The following is a 19,138-nucleotide window of genomic DNA, read 5'->3' as shown; positions in this document are numbered from 1 at the left end:
GCAGGCATCAGTCAGGGTGTATTAAAAGCCCGCACAGCCAATGTGTTGCCCCTGATCAGAACAGCAGGTTGTATCTGGCTCAGTCTGAGCCTTTGGTTCATCCGAGGAGAGACGCTCATACAAACTCCAGGTGGAATTGAACCAAGGACATTGTGGCTGTGAGACTACAGCGCCTCCCACTGCACCACCATGCTGCCCGAGGTCCTTCCGAGTCAACTTTAATACATCCTTTCTGGTCAGTTTGAGATTTGACATGATTCTTCACGTGCAAATCTGAATTGGCTGATTAGAATTAGCTGTGGAACAGAAACTAATTTAGTTTCGTTGGTCTTACTGTGACGGTTAATGTCCTCATGTGTCATCATGTGGGTCCTGACTCTGTTATCAGCGATTAGTCTCATGCCCTCATTCCTGTGTTTAATTTGTGTCTCTCTTTTAGCTTCCTTCTGGCCGTTCTTTTGGACTCGTCCTGCTCCCTCTGTTTCTATTTCGCTGATCCAGGCTGACCTTTGCATTCTTGAAACTCCTTTAAGATGTATAAAAATCAAATCAAATCTAACTGTAGCACCATTCTTACATCTGGATGAGTTATAACTATGAAAGGAAGTGACTTGACTTCAGCTTGACCTTACGTATAAAGAATTGATCATTTAGTTACTGGCTGTTGACAGAATTGGTAGTTAACTTTCAATAAAGTGAGCTGCAGCATTTACATTTATACTTTTGGCTTAAGTCACTACAAACATCCAAACGAGTGCCTTAGTGGACCGTTCGTGTTTGCCCATTTGGCGATTGCCTCCGACTCAGATACAGTGGAGGTTGTAAAAGACAAGGGAGGACATTGTAATCCGCATGTTGCTCCCTAAATAATAAACTCCCGCCGCTGAGTTTTACAAAAAGTCTGTCTTCGTTGCATCAGAGTCCAGCTGAAAGCTGAAACAGAAGACTTTGTCTCATCTGTTGTTCTTTGGACTCCGCTCCTCTTCCGTCTCCCATGTTGCCGTTTATAAATGGCAGCTCCTGGATTATGGCCCGGTGACGGCACCGAGGAGCTGAACGCATGCATCATTTCATTAGTCTCAGGAATGAATCGGCTTTAGACCCTCGCTCTGCTCGCTGTTTGTCAACCCCTCAAACTGAAATGAGAATTTCAATGCCTAAGGATGAGTAATTAGTTGGCGATGGATGGAGTCCCTGCTGGCTTCTCGGAATCAAAGAGGAGGAACTATGACGGATCGTGTGCTGCTATCTGAGCATGTGTAGAGGGAGGGGGACAGAAATGGAAACAGAGCCTTCAATCATGTGGCTTTGTCCTGAGAGACAGGCTGAGTGTCTCACTACTGTGTCCTGAGTGCTGCTTTCACAATGGGAATACTATGGAATGTGCTTGGTCCAATCGCAGTCTGAACCAGAACGACTGTCATTCTGCTGCAGTTCATTTTACATCGGGACGAAGATGGTTGCCGATGGCGTCCGTCTTTGCAGAACACGATGGCTATTTGTAATGGAGAATATTTGCATCATTAAACATTCATCATCATCATTTAAATTACGAAAATTTAAAAGTGGATTGTTTGTCTGACAGGGTGAAAGACCTTTACAAGCACATTACACTCGCATTCAAAGTAGAATGTAATCAGTGTCTATCTGGCAGCAATACGATCACGTCAAGTCCAGATGACCTCTAACACAAGTGGGTGTGCCCATCCATCAGATTCCTCTCTAATGTTCCTCTGATCTTAAAGGGGATGAGGGAGGAACGGTTGACGTGCAGATCAGTGAGTGTTTTGGCCGATCCATTTCCCTCATCCAGACATCGTCTATAGCCTGTACATCCTCGAACTATAGCGTTACACACTTTCTAAACGTGACTGCTGACTTTTATGAAATAATATAAATATATATACAAATATTTAACAAAATCCAGTACATAGAAGCACAGCAACAAGTCCAAGACACATTTCAGCTGCACCTCCGAACGGGACAGAATCACACGGCTCTCTCGCAACAAGGGCGACACAATGCGACCAGCCGTAAGGCAGGCCGCCAGCAGGAGCACAGCTGACACACACACGTCAAATGAACAGAGGTGTGACACACACACACACACACACACACACACACCTGATGCTTGTCATGCTTCCCGTCTCAGAGCCAAGCTTGCATCTCTCCAGCTGACTGGCAACAATCTGTCGTTCGGCTTCCAACTCCCTGGTCAGACGTTCAAACTGCAACTCCTAGAGAGGGGAGAGACGGAGGGAGAGTCAGAGCAGTCTGTTCATTGACTTCTTATCCTCAACATTGGTTTGGCTCTTTTTTTCTATCACATGCACAACAGCTGTGAGTCGGTGTTGGTGGTGGGGGGGCGGGCAGAGAGCTGGCGATTTCCTAAAACCTTGATGCCAAACCGCATTCATCACAAACTCTGGAAAAACACATGAAGTTCATAGAAACCTGCCCTTTCAAGTTCATCTTATCCATGTTAGAATTTGCTTTACAGTTTATTTCTGGATTGGCCTCCACACACAAATGTTTATGGACACATTGAAAATGCACGCCGGACTGACAGCACTAATGAATTGGATTTGTTTCCGTGACGTTTGCTCATACAATTGTTCTAAGCCCGATTCATCAAACTTTTAACTGACCCAACCTGTTGTAAATCTCTTCTTTCAAATCTGTTGTTTTCTGTTGATGAGTTATGCTGTTGAATAAAATGTCAGCACCTCATTAACATTTGTGAAATATTTTGCCATATCTGGAAACATTTTGTCCTGAGGAGAGAACCTTCACGAAAAGGGGGTTGGATGTACAACCGTGAAAAAGTTGTGGCCGTCATCAGCCTGAAGGCTTAAAATCTTAAAACTTAAAAGACAACAACTTTGGTGCGATGCAGCGAACCGTTGTGTGTCCTCTTGTGTTTTGCATGCAGAGGGTCTCTTTGGGGGTAAATACCTTCATCTGGTTTAAAGAGCAGAAACTGAGTCAAACTGTCAGATGTCACATTTTCACCTGGATGGGTTCGAGATTTGAAATGATTGCCCCCACCCTTTGTCTGGTCGGTTTGGCTTCTTTCTTTTGGGTGGAGGCTTAAGCCTCTTTCAGACAGGCTTTGCATCAGCACCAAAACAAATCCTTTTCCCGTTGGACCAACCCAAAGTGTAAAAACCCGGGTGTGTGCGTTCACAGTGGAAGCAAACCTTCTGAAACGTTAAGGCGGGTGAGCATAACGGCTAACATATTTCCACCAGTCTGTGGCTGATCTTCCGCACTTGTTCTATAAATAACAGACTTGTTGTCTCCTCTGCATTTTAAGCCTCCTTTCTGTTCCACCCACTCCCCCACACCAGTGGACTCCACGCATGTAGACAGAGGCGGACCAAACCAACACTCCAGCACGCCGTCCTTTTGCTCAGCAGACCCGTAATGAGAACTCTGATCTGGCTGTCTGGGGCTATAGAGACCTGAGATGTGACACAAAGGTTGTTCCAGCAGCACAACTCAGATCAACACCACGTGCACAGACACTACATGCAGTCCTGTGCAGCAGCGCCAGTCACTGGGGGAGGGGTGTGACATAATGACGCCAAACGCCACCAGAAACATGCAATTTAGCTGAATTGTTGACACTAAATTGTCCGTAGGTGTGTGTGTGTGTGAATTATTGTCTGTCTGTGTGTGGCCGTGCGATGAACTGGCGACTTGTCCTGGGTGTACCCCGACTCTCGCCCGGGGTACACCCCGGGCAAGAGGCGGGGGTGTTTTTTTCTCAAAAAAAATCAATTGGCTAATTTCTCTGTAATTATACACCCAATTTGTGTCATCACTGGCAACCGGACACACATATGAGGGCACAAGCATGTGTAGAAATGCGTCTTCCACACTAGTGAACACACGCACCATGCATTTGCATGGATTCTGCATGCTGGGAACGCAGGGTTGGATCTATTGATCCGCCGGAGCTGCCACACAGCATATACGTTCTGCTGTGAAATACTCCATGTGAGATCTGCTGCAGAGTGGAACATGTTGTGAATGCAGACCTGTCTGCTGATGTTAAGGTGCTGCAATGTGCACAGTGCACACGCACGCACACACACACACACACACACGCTGCTGTGAGGTCTCTCAAGTGTGAACAAAAGGCAAGAGCAACATGCAGACTGTTTCCTGTTTACACAGCATCAACATGATGATGCATGGATATGTTTACTCTTCCTCCACGGATGAAAATATGGATGCTTGACAGAAATAGTAGTAAAAAAAAAAACTCCTGGCTGCATCTGGTTGGATTTACTGAGCTGAGCTGGTCACAAATAAAAGCCCTAACTGTTTAGTGACCTTCGATAACAGAGTGGTTTTTGTTTAACCAATTATCTACAAGGATCTCACAGATGATCGCGTCCATGATCTCATCATTCATGATGCTTGCTGTGGAGCTCCGAGGAAGCAGCAAGGAAGCCATTTATCAATTTCTATCTCAAGCATCACTACATGCAGGAAAAAATCATATTTTCCTCCCACATGATCAAACCTTTTGGAGTCAAATCAATACAAAGACCTTCCATCAGCTGATACAAAGAAGCCAAGGAAAAACAACCTACTTCAGAGAAACATTTTAGGAACAGATGAAAGACGTCTGTTGATCTTTGTGCGGTTGTTTGGCAGTCCTGCCGCTGAAAGCACAGACGGCGTGCAGCTAAGCAAGATGACTAACTAGCTCGACAGCGAGCCGTGAGAATTTTAGTTCGAAGGCTTTTTGAAAACACCCAAACAAAAGCAAGTGCCTCCTCCTCCTCCTCCTCCTCCTCCTGCTCCCTCAAACTCATGGCTGACAAGCAGACACCTGTTACTGCAGAGGAAGGAGTCCAAACCGTGATGGAATGCATTCTGGAAAAGAGAGGACTAAAAAGGGGGAAAAGAGAAGTGGAATCAGGAGCACAAATACCTTCACAGAAACTCTATATCAGAGTATTCTGCTTTCCTTTGATCCCGTCGGGACACAAAGCAACAGCAGCGCTCCATGTCCCTCCTCCTAACACTCCACTGAGTAAAACACACCGAGGGATAGAGAGGCAGGCAGACAGAGAGACAGACAGAGAGAGAGAGCTGGAGTGTCACTTGAGCACCCAGGCTCTCTCTCTTTTCTTGGGGGGCCATGAAACACACACACACACACACACAGTGTTCATTGGGGCACAAAGGTACCCATGGCAACAGAGCATTTAGAAGCCCCGTGGAATTATTTATGCAACGTTGCATCACAATAGACCCTCCCACTTGTTAGATATTTGAGTTACGCAGCACGCTCACGATACACAGGTTGCACAGACACTTTCTTTATCTCTACATACTTTGTGGTAATAATCACACACATAGATTAATCACATATAAAGCATCACACATTGTAACTGATACACGACACGAGATATCATAAAATAACCGAGGGAAAAAGGAGAATCCTAACACACTGACTAACGCTGCCAAAAAAAAGCACGCCGCTCGCCACTACTGTCTCGCTCACTCTGTCTCGCTCTCTCTGACCAGACCATCAGTACACACACACTATCATTAAAAAGCAATAGGATATTTTGGTTAAGATAGGAGTGAATGCAGGAAAGGAAAGAAGGTGGAAAAGAGGTGAGATGGAAGGACACACACGTTTTAGTAAAATTCTACAGTTTTAATATTCCACCACATCTGAAACTACACGTTTTACCTTGTGTTGGAATGGTCAGGGAATGAAATCAGTTTAGCGGATTGGACTCCTCTGTGTCAAAACAAAATGTAAATGAACGGAGCATCCATGAGTCCATAGAAGACATCATCAAGTCAGCTATTTTTCAGTGGCAACTTTCATACGAGTTTAAAAGGATTCACAAAAACAGGAATGTCTTTTAGATTCCGATGCGTTTCTGTTCTGTTAATGAAGTCAAGTCAAAGTCTACCCTTTATTGTGAATTCTGCAGCGTGTACTAGACACACAGAAGATTGACGTTCCCTTTGTCTCGGACCGTCGGTGCAAAAAGGAGCAATTCATAACTGATCACCAACAGAAAAACTAGATGCCAAATGGAGAGAAAAGGGTGAACCCAACTTGTAAACATGACACCAAGCTATTTCAAGTAGCTAGCATGTCACTTCAGCGATGAATGAAACCCTCCATAGGTCATTTGAAAGATCTAAGTTAGAGACCATGCAGAAGAAAAACACACACAAATGGCCATCTCTTACCCAGATACAATCTGACTCCAAATTGGAGCCCATGGCTGCACAAAAGGTGAGATCCAAGTAGCCCAGGAACATCTGCAAAGCCTTCCGCAATCGCTGATTCTTTGTTTTTACTGTCTTAAAGTGGAAAACCAGTCATGACATCCAGATCATGCATGCTGTACATGCAAAGTGCCAAGCCTTCCGTCATTTCTTTATTCAAATTCAGATCAGCTCACTTCACTTCACTTCATGAAAGTGGTTTAATCACATAGACACACAGGATATAGATGCGATGTTTTGCTTAAAGAATGAGGACGAATAGGAATAGTTTACATTTTAAGTAAAATAGTAATCCTGGACCTTTCAGGGTTATTAAATTAAATTTAGAATACCGTAGCATCCGGGCTATGGCTGTTTCATAAATTCCACATTTGCAAAACCATAGCCCAATGCCTACAGAAATACATCCCATTCTAAATGAATTGCCATTAATATGGAGTTGGCTCCTATTTTGCGGCTGACATTCTCCTGGGAAGGCTTTTGTCTTCCCAACTGACCTTTTGCTAGAACTACATTGCATTGTTCTAAACTAGCAGAGCACATGACAAAGTTAAAGTTTATCGCTGCGGTTACAAGAACAATACTTAATATTCAAATTCCCCTCACATCTGCATTACAGAACAGTACTGTGCAAAAGTGCAGCAATGCGGCTAGCCTAGCGTCTCCCTTGAGCCGGTCCCAAGCCCGGATCAATGCAGAGGGCTGCGGCAGGAACGACATCCGGCGTGAAACTTTTCCAGAACTACAAATGCAATCAACTAGAAGGTTAATTTGCTGTGGCGACCCCTGACGGGACGAGCCGAAAGACGAAGAAGATTGTGAAAACGTACAGCAAGTCTAGCTCTAGAAAAGCCCCCAGAGGGCGCAGACCTCCACCGAGCAGCTCATTACCCTCATATTTAGGCTACGTTCACACTGCAGGCTGAAGTGACCCAAATCAGATGTTTTCATGACAGTCTGAATGACACAGATCTGATTTTTTTCAGATGCGACCCAGGCCACATACAGTTAGTTTACAGGTTAGCAGTACTTAGCAGCTTTAGGCCTGCGGAGGCGACATGATTATAGGAGGCAGGTGTCATCAAAACAACGTTGAGTGTTGGTTGAGGGTCTTCAACATAATTTCATTATCTTTATACCACAAAAAAGATGTATTCATGTGAAAGTGAAAAGCCACATTGTTTCCACTCAGCCGATCAGATAAGCCTCCCCAAACCAAACCCCTGGGCCAATCTGCTGCTCTGCTGCATCAGGGCCAGGATAATGAATAAGAGATGGAAGCATCAATTCTGATGAGGTCTTCCAACAACAACAAAAAGCAACGAGCTCATAGCAGGTTAGTGTGTGTGTGCATGCATGTGTGTGAGTAATCATACGTTGTTAAACAATTAAGGGAGACGGACAGCAATAAACTGTCTTGAGCGGATTCCACAATCACATCCTTGTAAAAAAGGTTGCATTATTAAAGGCTCAGGTTTATTCTGAGCCCTTAGTGGAGGCAGAGGTAAGAGAGTTAGTGTGGCTCCGTTAGCATACAGGAACAAGCTGGCCCCCCGAAAATCCCATTAAAACAATTAGTTCAGTAGAATAGATGACTGTAGGACAGTGGCGCACTGCGTGGGGCGCATTGTGTGTGTGTTTATGTTCAAGCTGCAGCCATCTAGCCCCGTTCCTCCTTTATAAAGGGCTATAATTGTGCCCCGTGGTGACGGCCTGGCATTTAGGCCTGTTCAATGAGCAAATGTCACAGTGGCTGCATAGCCGAGGCCACTGTGGGCTGGAGCTATTGTTTAATTACTGAACATCCAGTGGGTAGCAAAGTTGTCCCAGAGGCAACGGGAAACGACCAGAAACAAGGCAGTGATATAAAAACGTTTACCAGGGGGGGGAATAACAAGAGAAGTGAAATGAGATAGAGGAGAAGATTTCAGCTGAGCTCGCAGAAAGACAGAAGATTTAGCACTCACAGCGTGGCACAACTCCCTAAATGTTGATCTGGAACGAGTTTTGGGATCACTGGGGCTGCAGGCGCGGGATTTGATTCACCTCCTCACCACCGACTGTGTGGTGAGGCTGGTTTAAAGCATGAGGTGAACGTCTAAGGGTAAGAGCGCTCTGCTGCTTTCTTGGCATTGCTGCTTTAAGCACATTGGAACACCTCGTTATTTTCCTCTCCGTTTATTGCCTGTTGCAGAGAGGATTGCTGCTCCACATCCTGCACGTCCCCGAAAACAGCATGTCTGCAGGTGCTGCTGGAGAACTCAGGGCTCAGTGCAATAAAAACTCGCCTCCCTTGGTGGGGGAAGCATTCACTAAACGGATTGAAGAACAAATTCAAGGACAAACGTTAAAAAGGGCCACAAATTTCCTTTTTAATCATCATTCTTTTCTGTATTGGTGAGTGTTCTGTCTAAAAGGAGCATTTCAAAAAAGCCCTTGCGGTCTTGTTTCCGTTGAAAGTCCTTCGTACACAAATCATCCACAATTAACAATACAAACTTAACAATGCAAATAAAAATAAAACCAATATTCAATAACTCAATTGATGCAACGTAACATTAGAAAAATAAAAATAAAACAATTTTACACCGCCGAAGCAAACTAACAATTAATCTAAAATAAATTACACCACTGATGCAAAATGACAATGAATGACAATAGATTACATAAATTACAATAAATTACTAAGGCAATTAATATGTGCAACGTAGGTGGACATGCCCCAGAAGGCCGTTGAGATTCACCAGACCAGATTCATCTAATTCAAAGAAGAAGAACAACTGGCCAACCAGGTTTAAGGACACGCAAGATCTGGCTGCACTCTGAGGTGCAGCATCAGAATCAAAATCTAAAGAGACAGATTTTATCGCGAGTTAATTGGTTTGTATTCCCACATGCCATTATAGATGTCCTTTATACGGACATTTCACAGCTGATATAACTAATAATCATAATCACAGCTGAACTAAGACATATTATACTGTTTTTACACTCGGGCTCTGTGCAGGTGTCTTCATGTAGTTAAAAATAAAAAGCCCACACTCCCTGATAAAGCCAGAGTCAATGAGGACATAACAAAGGCAACTTACCCCAGACGTCTCCCGTCCCTTCTGAAGCCAGAAATATTCTACTTTCTTTACTCCGCCATTCCCACTTACATGAGAAGGACAACAAAATAAATATTTGATCCATTCTATAAGCCTTAAAACACTGTTATATATATCTGTTCATTTAATGAGGTTGCAGATGCTAAATAAATCATCATGAATCCTTCATTAAAAAAATTAAGAGAGTTCCAGTGAGAGGGAGAAGAAAGGCAGATTGCAATTAAGGAGCCATCCAATAATGAGGACGGTCAACATAACGTTGATGTATTGATGTAGCTCTGTGTCTCATCACTGTATGAGCTATTGGTGCTTTGAGTGTTTTGATCATATTTGTCCAACGTACACAATATGTGTTTGGAGAGGGAAGAAATGTTAAGTTTATTGGGCTAATTTTACTTTAACAACTTTCTGATTGGAGCTCTGACCCAAACACATCACTTCCTACTTCTCTACCAATTAGGGTGATCTGTTCCACAGAGAACCATGATTCACACTCATTCCTATGTGGTTCCACATTCTGTCAAAATATTGATATAATATTTAGAGGATATTTCTTTTTCTATGGTTGTCTGTATTTTCCTTGTGTTTTTCCTGCTGCCAGACCTTTACGAGGAATTGAATGCAGCGCCATCTCTTCCCTACCTGATGTAGCATCATCATTGGGGCTTGTTAAAACACGGCAGCAGGACACGCATGTTGTCAACATGATTGAAGCGAAGGTTGAAGCAGCAACGGGCTTCTCCAGTCATGGAATGAAGAAAATAAGGGCTCATAATCAGCTTCGCTGCTGGTTGATGACTGACAGCCTCAGGCTTGATTGATTACAGTCCGTTTTTTGTCAAATAAGAGTACTGAGGGTGTTGATGTTTTATGTAATAGCATTTTATTGTGTGTGCCAATACCTGTGGTTCAATCAGGAAGCGTCCATTAGTTACCTTTAACATATTGTTGTTCTTTTTTTTACTTTAAAACCCAATTTAATGGTTTATTGAATATATAATATGAAAAAAATTGATTCTTACTTCAAATGCATTTCAAGGATAATTAAAGCGAACAACGGTTTTCCTTTGGCCGTTTTGGTTTAGGAGTCAAGACTGAACCGCCGTGAGTCTTTTCATGTCATAAAACATTTTAATTAAACCAGGCCACACCAGGAAAGACACGCGCCGTCTGACTCGTCGGACCGCTGCTGGAGAATCTAAACTCATATCACACTATCTATTACAATCAATTTATCTGATCAAAACTTGCACAAAGACCAAAACCAATCAATTGTTCATTCATTCTTTCGCATTACTGGCAATGCACAGATAAAGACTAAACTGGCCCACATCTGGAGGAGGGATTCGAGAGTCATGTTTCTGTGAGGCTGCGTATACAAATACACACAAATGCATAATCTACATACATCCAGTATGTACATAATACTATTTTAAGCAAGATATTATAATGGCAGCATATATATATGTAATATTTACAGGTATAAACAGTCGGCATTCATTTAGATATGAGACGAGATGAATGTCTGAGCTACTATTGGTGAAATGAGTAAAACCAAAGTAGATTTAAATCCATCAAACCTGGATATCTGTGCAAAATTAGATCTCAATCACCAACATATCTCATGCGTCACAACAAAAGGATCGTAAGGAAACATGTCTTCAAGCCTTATTTTAAAACAAATGATTTAGTTTGGAACTGCTAAGAGTCCTTGACTTTTACAAGCATACATTTAACATTTCAGCACTGAACTTACAGCCACTAATCAATACTCTGCACCGCTTCAGCTTAATGTCACTTTTAAATGCCACATCTCACATGAGAATGAAAGTGTGGCAGCGTGCCGGGTGTTTCACGCTGGGCTGCCCCCGATGGAAGACGTGACAACAGAGATGATGAACGAGACGAGGACGAAAGCTGACAGACGTGATAAATACAGCACTGAATGGCTAATCAATCTCAGGTGAGTCGAAGGGGATGGAGGAGTGGGGCAAAAGGCAAAAATATGAAGGGCAGTGTGTGTCCAAGAGGCTCTATGACCCAAAATAAACAGTGTGTGTGTTTGAGAACCTCGTCACCATCCAGAGAACTGACCTCCTCTGGTTTCCCCGCTACGATGACTCCTGAAAGCAAAAGTTCGACGAGAGGCTGAGCCTTTTAAAAGGAATCAGTGACCATGGAAACCTACTCTTAGAATTTAGAATTCACCTTGACGTTTTAATCTCAGATCTGACTCAATACATTTTAAGATGCATCAAATTTGACATCTGAATGTGATGAGGGAAAGTTCACAGGGCATTATTTGTGACACACAGATCCAAAAACGTTAGTGGAATCACTGTGTGTTCCAGGGCAGGAGATGGATGTGTAACTTTAACCTCAACACCACAGAACAAGATTACACTGGCGGTTCTGCACATGCACATTGCATTTTGGATAAAGCAGCTAATCTTTGGCAGGGGATACAAACAAGTAGAAAAGTTGCTCAAAATAACAATAATATCTTCAATAACATGCAGAAGCAATGCCCCTGCGTCCCTGTCTTCTCTGCAGCCAGAAGACATTACCATGCCCTAGATCATGTGAGTGTGTGTGCATGTTTATCTCTAAGAACACATGACCTACTTGGACCAAACATGCAGGAGCCATTATTCTTTCTTTGCCACCAGCATTTATTTGCTGGCTACCGTTAGCATTTGCATTTCAGAGTACATTTCCTACCATCCTACAGCACTCAAGGACACACAGTGATCAGTGTCATTTATCCACACAAACTGTGTGTCCATAATTAACACAAATACACACCGCTCATCTCCTCAACATGCAACGTTCCATTATCTAACAGGAAAACACTTCTCCATTAATTTAGTGTTGTTTTCACATAACATCTTTAAACCCATTATGGGCAGAAAAAATGAATTCAAAGAGATCTTTGATGTTTCCTTTCCTCTTTTCTTTTGGTGGCGCTTACATTACCCACAATGCACCCCGACTGCAGCTATCACTGGGAGATTCAGGCGTGTTATTCAGGTGATAACTATTCTGTATCTTTTAAAATGAGATTGCACAGTCTGGGAAAACTTCTGGCTGGAGATCCCCCCACTTTTCTATCAAGCACTGCAAGCAGCAGGTCGGATCTTCCAGTTGCTCCACTGATAACGTCCCAGTCAAATTCAGGGGATGCAGGTGGTTCAGGCATCTGCTTTAAATACATCCTGGCTACCTTTGGAGATTTGTTGGGCACATTCACCTGGGAGGAGATTCTGATGACCTTGAACACTACACAATTCTTTTTAGCGTATCTGGCCTATGCATTGCCCTTTCACCACCATTGAAAATGAAACAGCTTTGGTCACACCACTCCGGATAAGCTGGATTCTGGTCTCTGGACTCACTGGTTGGAGCATAAACTGTTTAGTTAAAAAACATCTTTTTTGAGATCAAGAGGAAATGTTTGGGTTTTTCCTGTGGTTTAATTCCTCACCTTTACCGAACTTGTTTTGTAGAGGTGTATTACAGCATGCATGAATTTTTCCCTGGTCTTATTTAAGGAACACTTTTCTCAAAAGCAAGAATTCTATTATGTATTAGCCCCCAAGAAAATGGAAAATCAGCCAAGTTCTTAGTCCATGAAACATTTCTACACAACAATGAAGCATTCTCCTGGAACAAAGGCACATACAGGGTCAGTCATCATGACATGACGACACGCGTCCATAAAACCTTTTGTTTCTGTGTATCTCATTCAACAGGAAGGAAACATTCTATGTAAGGAGGAAGCTGCTCCAAACAGAATGTAACTTTTATCATCTTTAGTATTACATTTGAAATAATCTAAAAGTAACAGTAAAATAATAATATAGCACAAAAAAATGTGGAAAAAGTGCAGTTAATTTTGCTGCTTAAAACAGGCGTCGTCTGTTTTTGCCCAGTTCTTCCTGCGTCATACGAAGCGTGTCGCCCAATCCGCTCAAGAAGAGAAGCACAGAGACACGCCGCACCACATTAAACACGCCCCACCACTTAGAACGCTTCCTATATTCCTCTGAGAAGATGCAGCCCCGGGCTTTGGTCAAACACATCAGAACGAGGCGACGCATTTGTGTCTGCAGTTTACTCTGAAATGATCTTCACTGCTTCTCAGTGGTCAAACTGCATTCATTCTGACAGCCCTCTACATATGTTGCATGCACATCAACTCAAAGAGTTCTCACCTGCTCTTTGACGGAGGCGAGGATGGCGGAGGTGGTTTCAGACTCGGATCCGTCTCCGTTGGAGGCATTGAGGACGGGGCTCAACATGGTGGCAGCGCTGGCAGTGTCAGACGCCGCCTCAGGCACTGGCATCCCTCCTGAAAAACCAGGGAACACAAAACACTTTTAAAGACACTCTGACATGCAGCAATTTAGGCTGAGCGGTTGTCACACCTACACTCGTACTTAGCGACAACTACACACACAAATATAGGTGTAAGACTGAAGGCAGAGGGGAAGACAGAGTCACGTCCAAGCACACGATCAATTCTGGCAGAATGGTTCCACAACAAATCATGACATCACGGATAAAGTGGCCTGCTATTGGGTGAAATCTCCTGCAAACTTTCACATAGTCAGCTCTGATTTGCTTTTTAATTTTCTGTCTGACTTGTTCATGTTCAGGACCAGGTGGCGCTGGAGCATCTGCAAGCATCTAGCAGAGGGCAATGATGCATCCTGGACAAATGTACTGGTACACCTTTGAAACGGGACGGAGCGGGACAGGACAGAACAGGACAGTGCGGGACTGGACGGGACGGGACAGAACAGGATGGGACGGGACGGGACGGGACGGGACGGGACGGGACGGGACGGGAGAGGACAGAACAGGGCGGGAAGGGAGGAGAAGCAGCAAATAATCTCACCCTTGCTTGGTTGGTTTGTCATCAATCTTAAACAACTACTGATTAGATTGACATGAAACATGCAGGGGGATAAAAAAGTAATCCTGGTAGAATTTGAGGTACTGATAATAACACATAGTACTTGCTGTAATAGTAGTATTATTAGTACAGTAGCTGAAATAGTCCATACGTCAAAATCACATAGGCCATATTCTCTCAAAAGTCAAAGGTCAGCGTTGGAAGGCCCAGGATACCAAACACACACTTCCTGCCTGATGTGTCATCCTGTATTAGATGAACAGGTTTCACGTGTGTCATGTAATCCTAACAGCTGCACCAGCCGGCTTCACACGATGAAAGGCTCGTCATGAAGAATCTACCACATGCACACACACACACACGCAGGTCTGAGAGGAGGCTGTGAACCGAGCAGAGGAGATGTGTGAGTAAAAAGAGGAAGGGCAGAGGGAAGGAGGAGGAGTTAGTGGATGAAGAGGAAAGACCTCTTTTCTCCATCTTTCCGCATCAACTTCCATGACACCACCCTCTTTTCTGACGCCACTTCTTGCTATGCTTCTATCTACTCTTGACCTATTTGAGTGTTTCCTTATTTGTTTAACATATTTCTGCTTTACTGGTGCGGCATGCAGCGGAGGTAAACCCGAAAGGTCGCGTGTTGGATATGAACCTGTGCACCCGAGTCCATCCAACCCCGCCTATAAATACTACTCTTCCTACCCTCCCTTCTTCTTTGTCTTCTTCTATCCCTCTCTTCTCATGATCTCCTCTGTCTCCGTTCATCTCCTTCTCCATAAATCCACCCTGATGCATTCACCAGTAATTAAAGTGCTGGGGCTACGTAACATTTGCTGCTTTGTGGGCACAAGTGTTAATTGCAGGTTAACATCATATTGAATTTCTCTTCACTTGAAACTTGATTAAATTGCTTGAAATGGCATTAATTTACTCCAACTTTGAATGGAACACAAAGGTAAGAGAAAAACGTAGGACTCGCGTGCTCAGATCTTGTTTTGCTGCGTAGGACAGAGACAAGTATCTGTCGTCCTGCAGCACTTGACTGAATACTGCATTAAACCCCCCCTCATCATGAAGTAGTTGTCTCACACAGACAAACCAAATCCAGGTACCCCAGACTGTAATGTGGGGAAACTATAGATGTCATGATAAATCTTTAAAAATGAAGCAATAGGAATAAAACAAGAGAAATTAACTGTTGGGGGAAAAAAAGTGACTGACATTCATTAGCAATTTTCTGGCTGGCTAGCAGCTTTTTGTTTATCTGAAGTTACACAGTCTAAATATCTTCTGAGGTCCTACATAAGTGAGTTTCTTAAAAAGTCAGCATGACTGCAGACTACTGAGGAAACGAGCTGAGCATTTAAGACGAGGAGAATCAACAACGGCCATACGCACGAAAAGTTCAAACGTGCCCATCAGTTCATGGTCGGATCATTCAGCATTATTATTATCAGCTAATTTACGTTCTCATCCAAGGTCAATCATGACACACAGCATCACTATTATTAAGCTATCTTTCTCATATGCATTTGTGTTACAGAGCGAGATGAGATGAAGCGCTGGGTCCTGTGGGATTCACAGCGCCCCCCCCCCCCCCCCCCCCCCCCAGCCCATTGATCCCAATGGGAGAAACAAAGGTGAGCACAGATTACAACAGACTATGATTATAAATCACACATTTTCTGAGAATTTTTTTAGGTCAGTGAATCAAGAGAAATCTCTCTTCTATGTTGTTTTTATTTATACTCCAACAAGAATATTTGACCTAATTACAGCTCCACAGGGGTGCTAGCGGCTGTAGAGCCTTTTCAACCCACTTTATTTATTGTTATCTAATCCTGACCAATGAAGGTAATTGAAGTTGTGATTGTGTAGCGCAGATGCAGACTCTACATGAGCTGGGAGACTGCATATGCATGAACCAATACCCAGTACAGTACATTCAATCTTGATGTTGATCAGAGAACTGGTTCAGAGCGAATCAAGTGCCTGGCAGCTGAATTTCCTTATAGAACCAAAGAGATGCTCTGGTTTTGATGGCGCAGACGGGGGCAGGCAGCCAAATTTAGGTCAGCTCAGCCGACCGTGTTGGAGCCCTCATCCCACAACTGACCAGTACAAAGCAGCTTTCCCCAATAACAGCAGTCAGAACTAGGTTAGAGAGGCCCACAGGCCAGCTAAACACAAGACTTTGAATATGGATTAGGCCTAAAGGCTTTATTTCACTCAAGTATAATCTTGGATTTTTCGGTCTATATTTCAGGGGTATTTAGCTCTGCATTTCAAAGCGCTAATCTCTCATATTGCTGTGACCCTGTAAATGCATCTCACCGCACCATGATGGACACGGCAGACACGGGAATATTGATCTTTGGCCCTTTTTAAGGTCATCGGTCAGGTCTGAGACAGGCATGTTGTGGTGAAGACAGAGTTCATCATCGATCAGCAGCAAATCCGATAAAAGTCCGTGCAGAAATGTTGGTTCTCTGGTGCTGCATGCATGCAGAACTCTGCTTGTATATTAGTGTTGTAGTTCTCGAGCTCAGTCTCGTCTCGGACTCGAAGGCATTTTCACTCGGCCTCGTCTCGGACTCGGGATGTTTGCTCAAGCCCGGTCGAGACCAGGCCAGTGCCGCTGTGATAAGTGAGAAACAAAGAATGCCTTCCTGGTGTCACGCAGTCTTTGTGACACCTGGAGGGACACGCCCCCTGCACACAGAGAGTGGATGAAGACGACTGGAGACGCGGCGCCTCGGAAAATTATCCATTACAAATGTCGGCAAACTCCTCAACCATAAAGTTTGGTTTCCGAAAGCATCAGGACTTCATCTGCAAAACGACATGTAAGAGAAGACAGTCTGCAACGTGCAAATTCTGCTCACAGAAGCCGCCGGCACGACGTCCCACGGCGCGTTGAGAGGAAGCATAAATGATTCCTAGGTCATTTAGGCTGTAATTTTATGAAGGAAACTTGTCATTGTGGCTCAGGAGAATCAATACGTCGTAAAAGAACATTGTCTGGCTTTCTCTGTTGTGGTGAAAGTTCTGTGTTGTTGTGATTTTTCTTTGATATATACCGTCTCGGTCTCGATACTCTCTAGTCTCGATAATGTCTTGGTCTCGGTTGGTGTGGTCTCAACATCCAAGAGTACGCTAGTGTGTGTGTGTGTGTGTGGGTGTGTGTGTGTGTGTGTGTGTGTGTAGGTGTGTGTGTGGCAGTCAGTCCCCCGTCACCTCATTAAAACTTGCTGCAGACTTTTGTTTTGGCTTCACCACCCGTCTGTCCTTTTGTCTAGACTCTGTCCACAACATTTACAACACTGTAACAGTGTAATTAGCGCGGCCCGTGTCTCACTGTGTGTTCATTACAAGCCGGACTCCACAGAGATGTGCCTTTCCTTTGTTCTGTGATGATGCACGACTTTCTAAAGCAACACGGTGAATCAGCGACTGACGTCTGCATGTTCACGCTCTAATCTGTGATCTGTGATTGGCATCGACGCAACTCTCAGAGAACTGAGAACACTTTAGATGAAAATTACATTGAGAAGATTTTATATAAATAATTAATAATGTCACATCTGCAATATTTGATCATACAAGGATAGCAACGTTTTCTCATTTTCAATTTGGAGAAAGCTTCTATAGCACCTGACGTGAGTTTTTTGACATCATTCTCTCAGCCTATTGGATGAGAGGCAAAATGAGCACGCATCAATGAGGGGTTAATGACCCATTAACCAAACCTGCCCACGATGACCATCCAGATGTTAATGGCCATACATGTACAGACACACAAATGCACAGCTACAATGCTAATGTGATACAGCACATGTCACATAATGTCTTTTAAATGTAAGAGCAGCACTAAAAGTGTTTGCTGGTGTCTGACAGACAGGAAGTGCAGCAGATTTCTTCTGAATTATTCTAAGGAAATTATCAGCATAGAACAGAAGTCGGATTAATCAATTGGTTTTATCTTGGTAGCCCTATTTATCAGAGTGGCAGTGTTAGAGAGGTATTTATAGGGCATTGTAGTCCCTCAAAGAAGCAGCTTTCACAACCTCTTTGCCTTTCAAGCAGGTAGAAAGAGTGGCACCAAATGGAAATGACAAATATCTAACAACTTGATCATACATCATAGCGCCTGAGCTTTTATAGCTCATAGAACCAGGATGGAGCAAAGCAGACAAAGTCCAATCAGATCTTCTGTGATTCCTCTGACTTTTAACTGACTTTCCCGGGATGAGCTAATCCCCCAAAAAAAGAAAGTTCCATTCCCTGCAGTTCCATTGTTTGTTTTTATAAAAAACTGTCTTTTGGATTTTTCTAAAATGTCGTCAAACACGAACAACAAACAGATAACGTAATGAAAGCCTCTTCAAAATTCGATCTGTGTTTGTCCTACAGCATAAAGCAAAGCTGTGTGTGTGTCGCCCACTCGTAACTGATAGCTGGTTCGCAATAATTGCAGGGAAATTGCACCTTCTTATGATTTCACGGTTGTGTAGATGAAGGCTTCAGTTTATGTCATAAAATTACTAAAATAAAACACACGGATTTAATTTGTAGAACTTGTGCATTCAATGTCTGCTTTTTGAATGAGTGATATAGTTGCATTGACAGGTTCTCCATTTAAAAAAGGTTGTTTGTGCAGAGGATAAGGACAAACCCAGAGACTGTATCATGAATATAACATTAGGAAAAAGGAAAAAAAAACATTTGTTTACACTGAAACGTTCTTACTTTCAGTAGCAACATGAAACCCTTCCTGAACATCCACAACAGATGTGACAGATGTGTTTTTGCCAGAGCGCCTGAGGTGTATTCAGTCAAAGCT

The 19,138-nt window shown here is 43.4% G+C and overlaps 1 protein-coding gene across 4 annotated transcripts in view; it reads right to left on the bottom strand.

The window, feature by feature from the left end:
- Positions 1-13,726, bottom strand: part of LOC137904189 (catenin delta-2-like) — a 72,995-nt gene extending 59,269 nt beyond the window's left edge. For all 4 annotated transcript variants that reach the window (XM_068748329.1, XM_068748330.1, XM_068748331.1 and 1 more), the window contains exons 1-2: positions 13,595-13,726; positions 2,125-2,237 (exon numbers count right to left, since the gene is read on the bottom strand). In XM_068748329.1, coding sequence (XP_068604430.1) covers positions 2,125-2,237; positions 13,595-13,726 — 245 coding nt within the window. The remainder of the gene's footprint in view (positions 1-2,124; positions 2,238-13,594) is intronic.
- Positions 13,727-19,138: the final 5,412 nt, after the last annotated feature.

The sequence above is a fragment of the Brachionichthys hirsutus genome, chromosome 15 (assembly GCF_040956055.1).
Source record: "Brachionichthys hirsutus isolate HB-005 chromosome 15, CSIRO-AGI_Bhir_v1, whole genome shotgun sequence".
Lineage (NCBI taxonomy): Eukaryota > Metazoa > Chordata > Actinopteri > Lophiiformes > Brachionichthyidae > Brachionichthys > Brachionichthys hirsutus.
The sequence above is the reverse complement of the archived record's forward strand: the minus strand, read 5'-3'. Positions and strand labels throughout refer to the sequence as shown.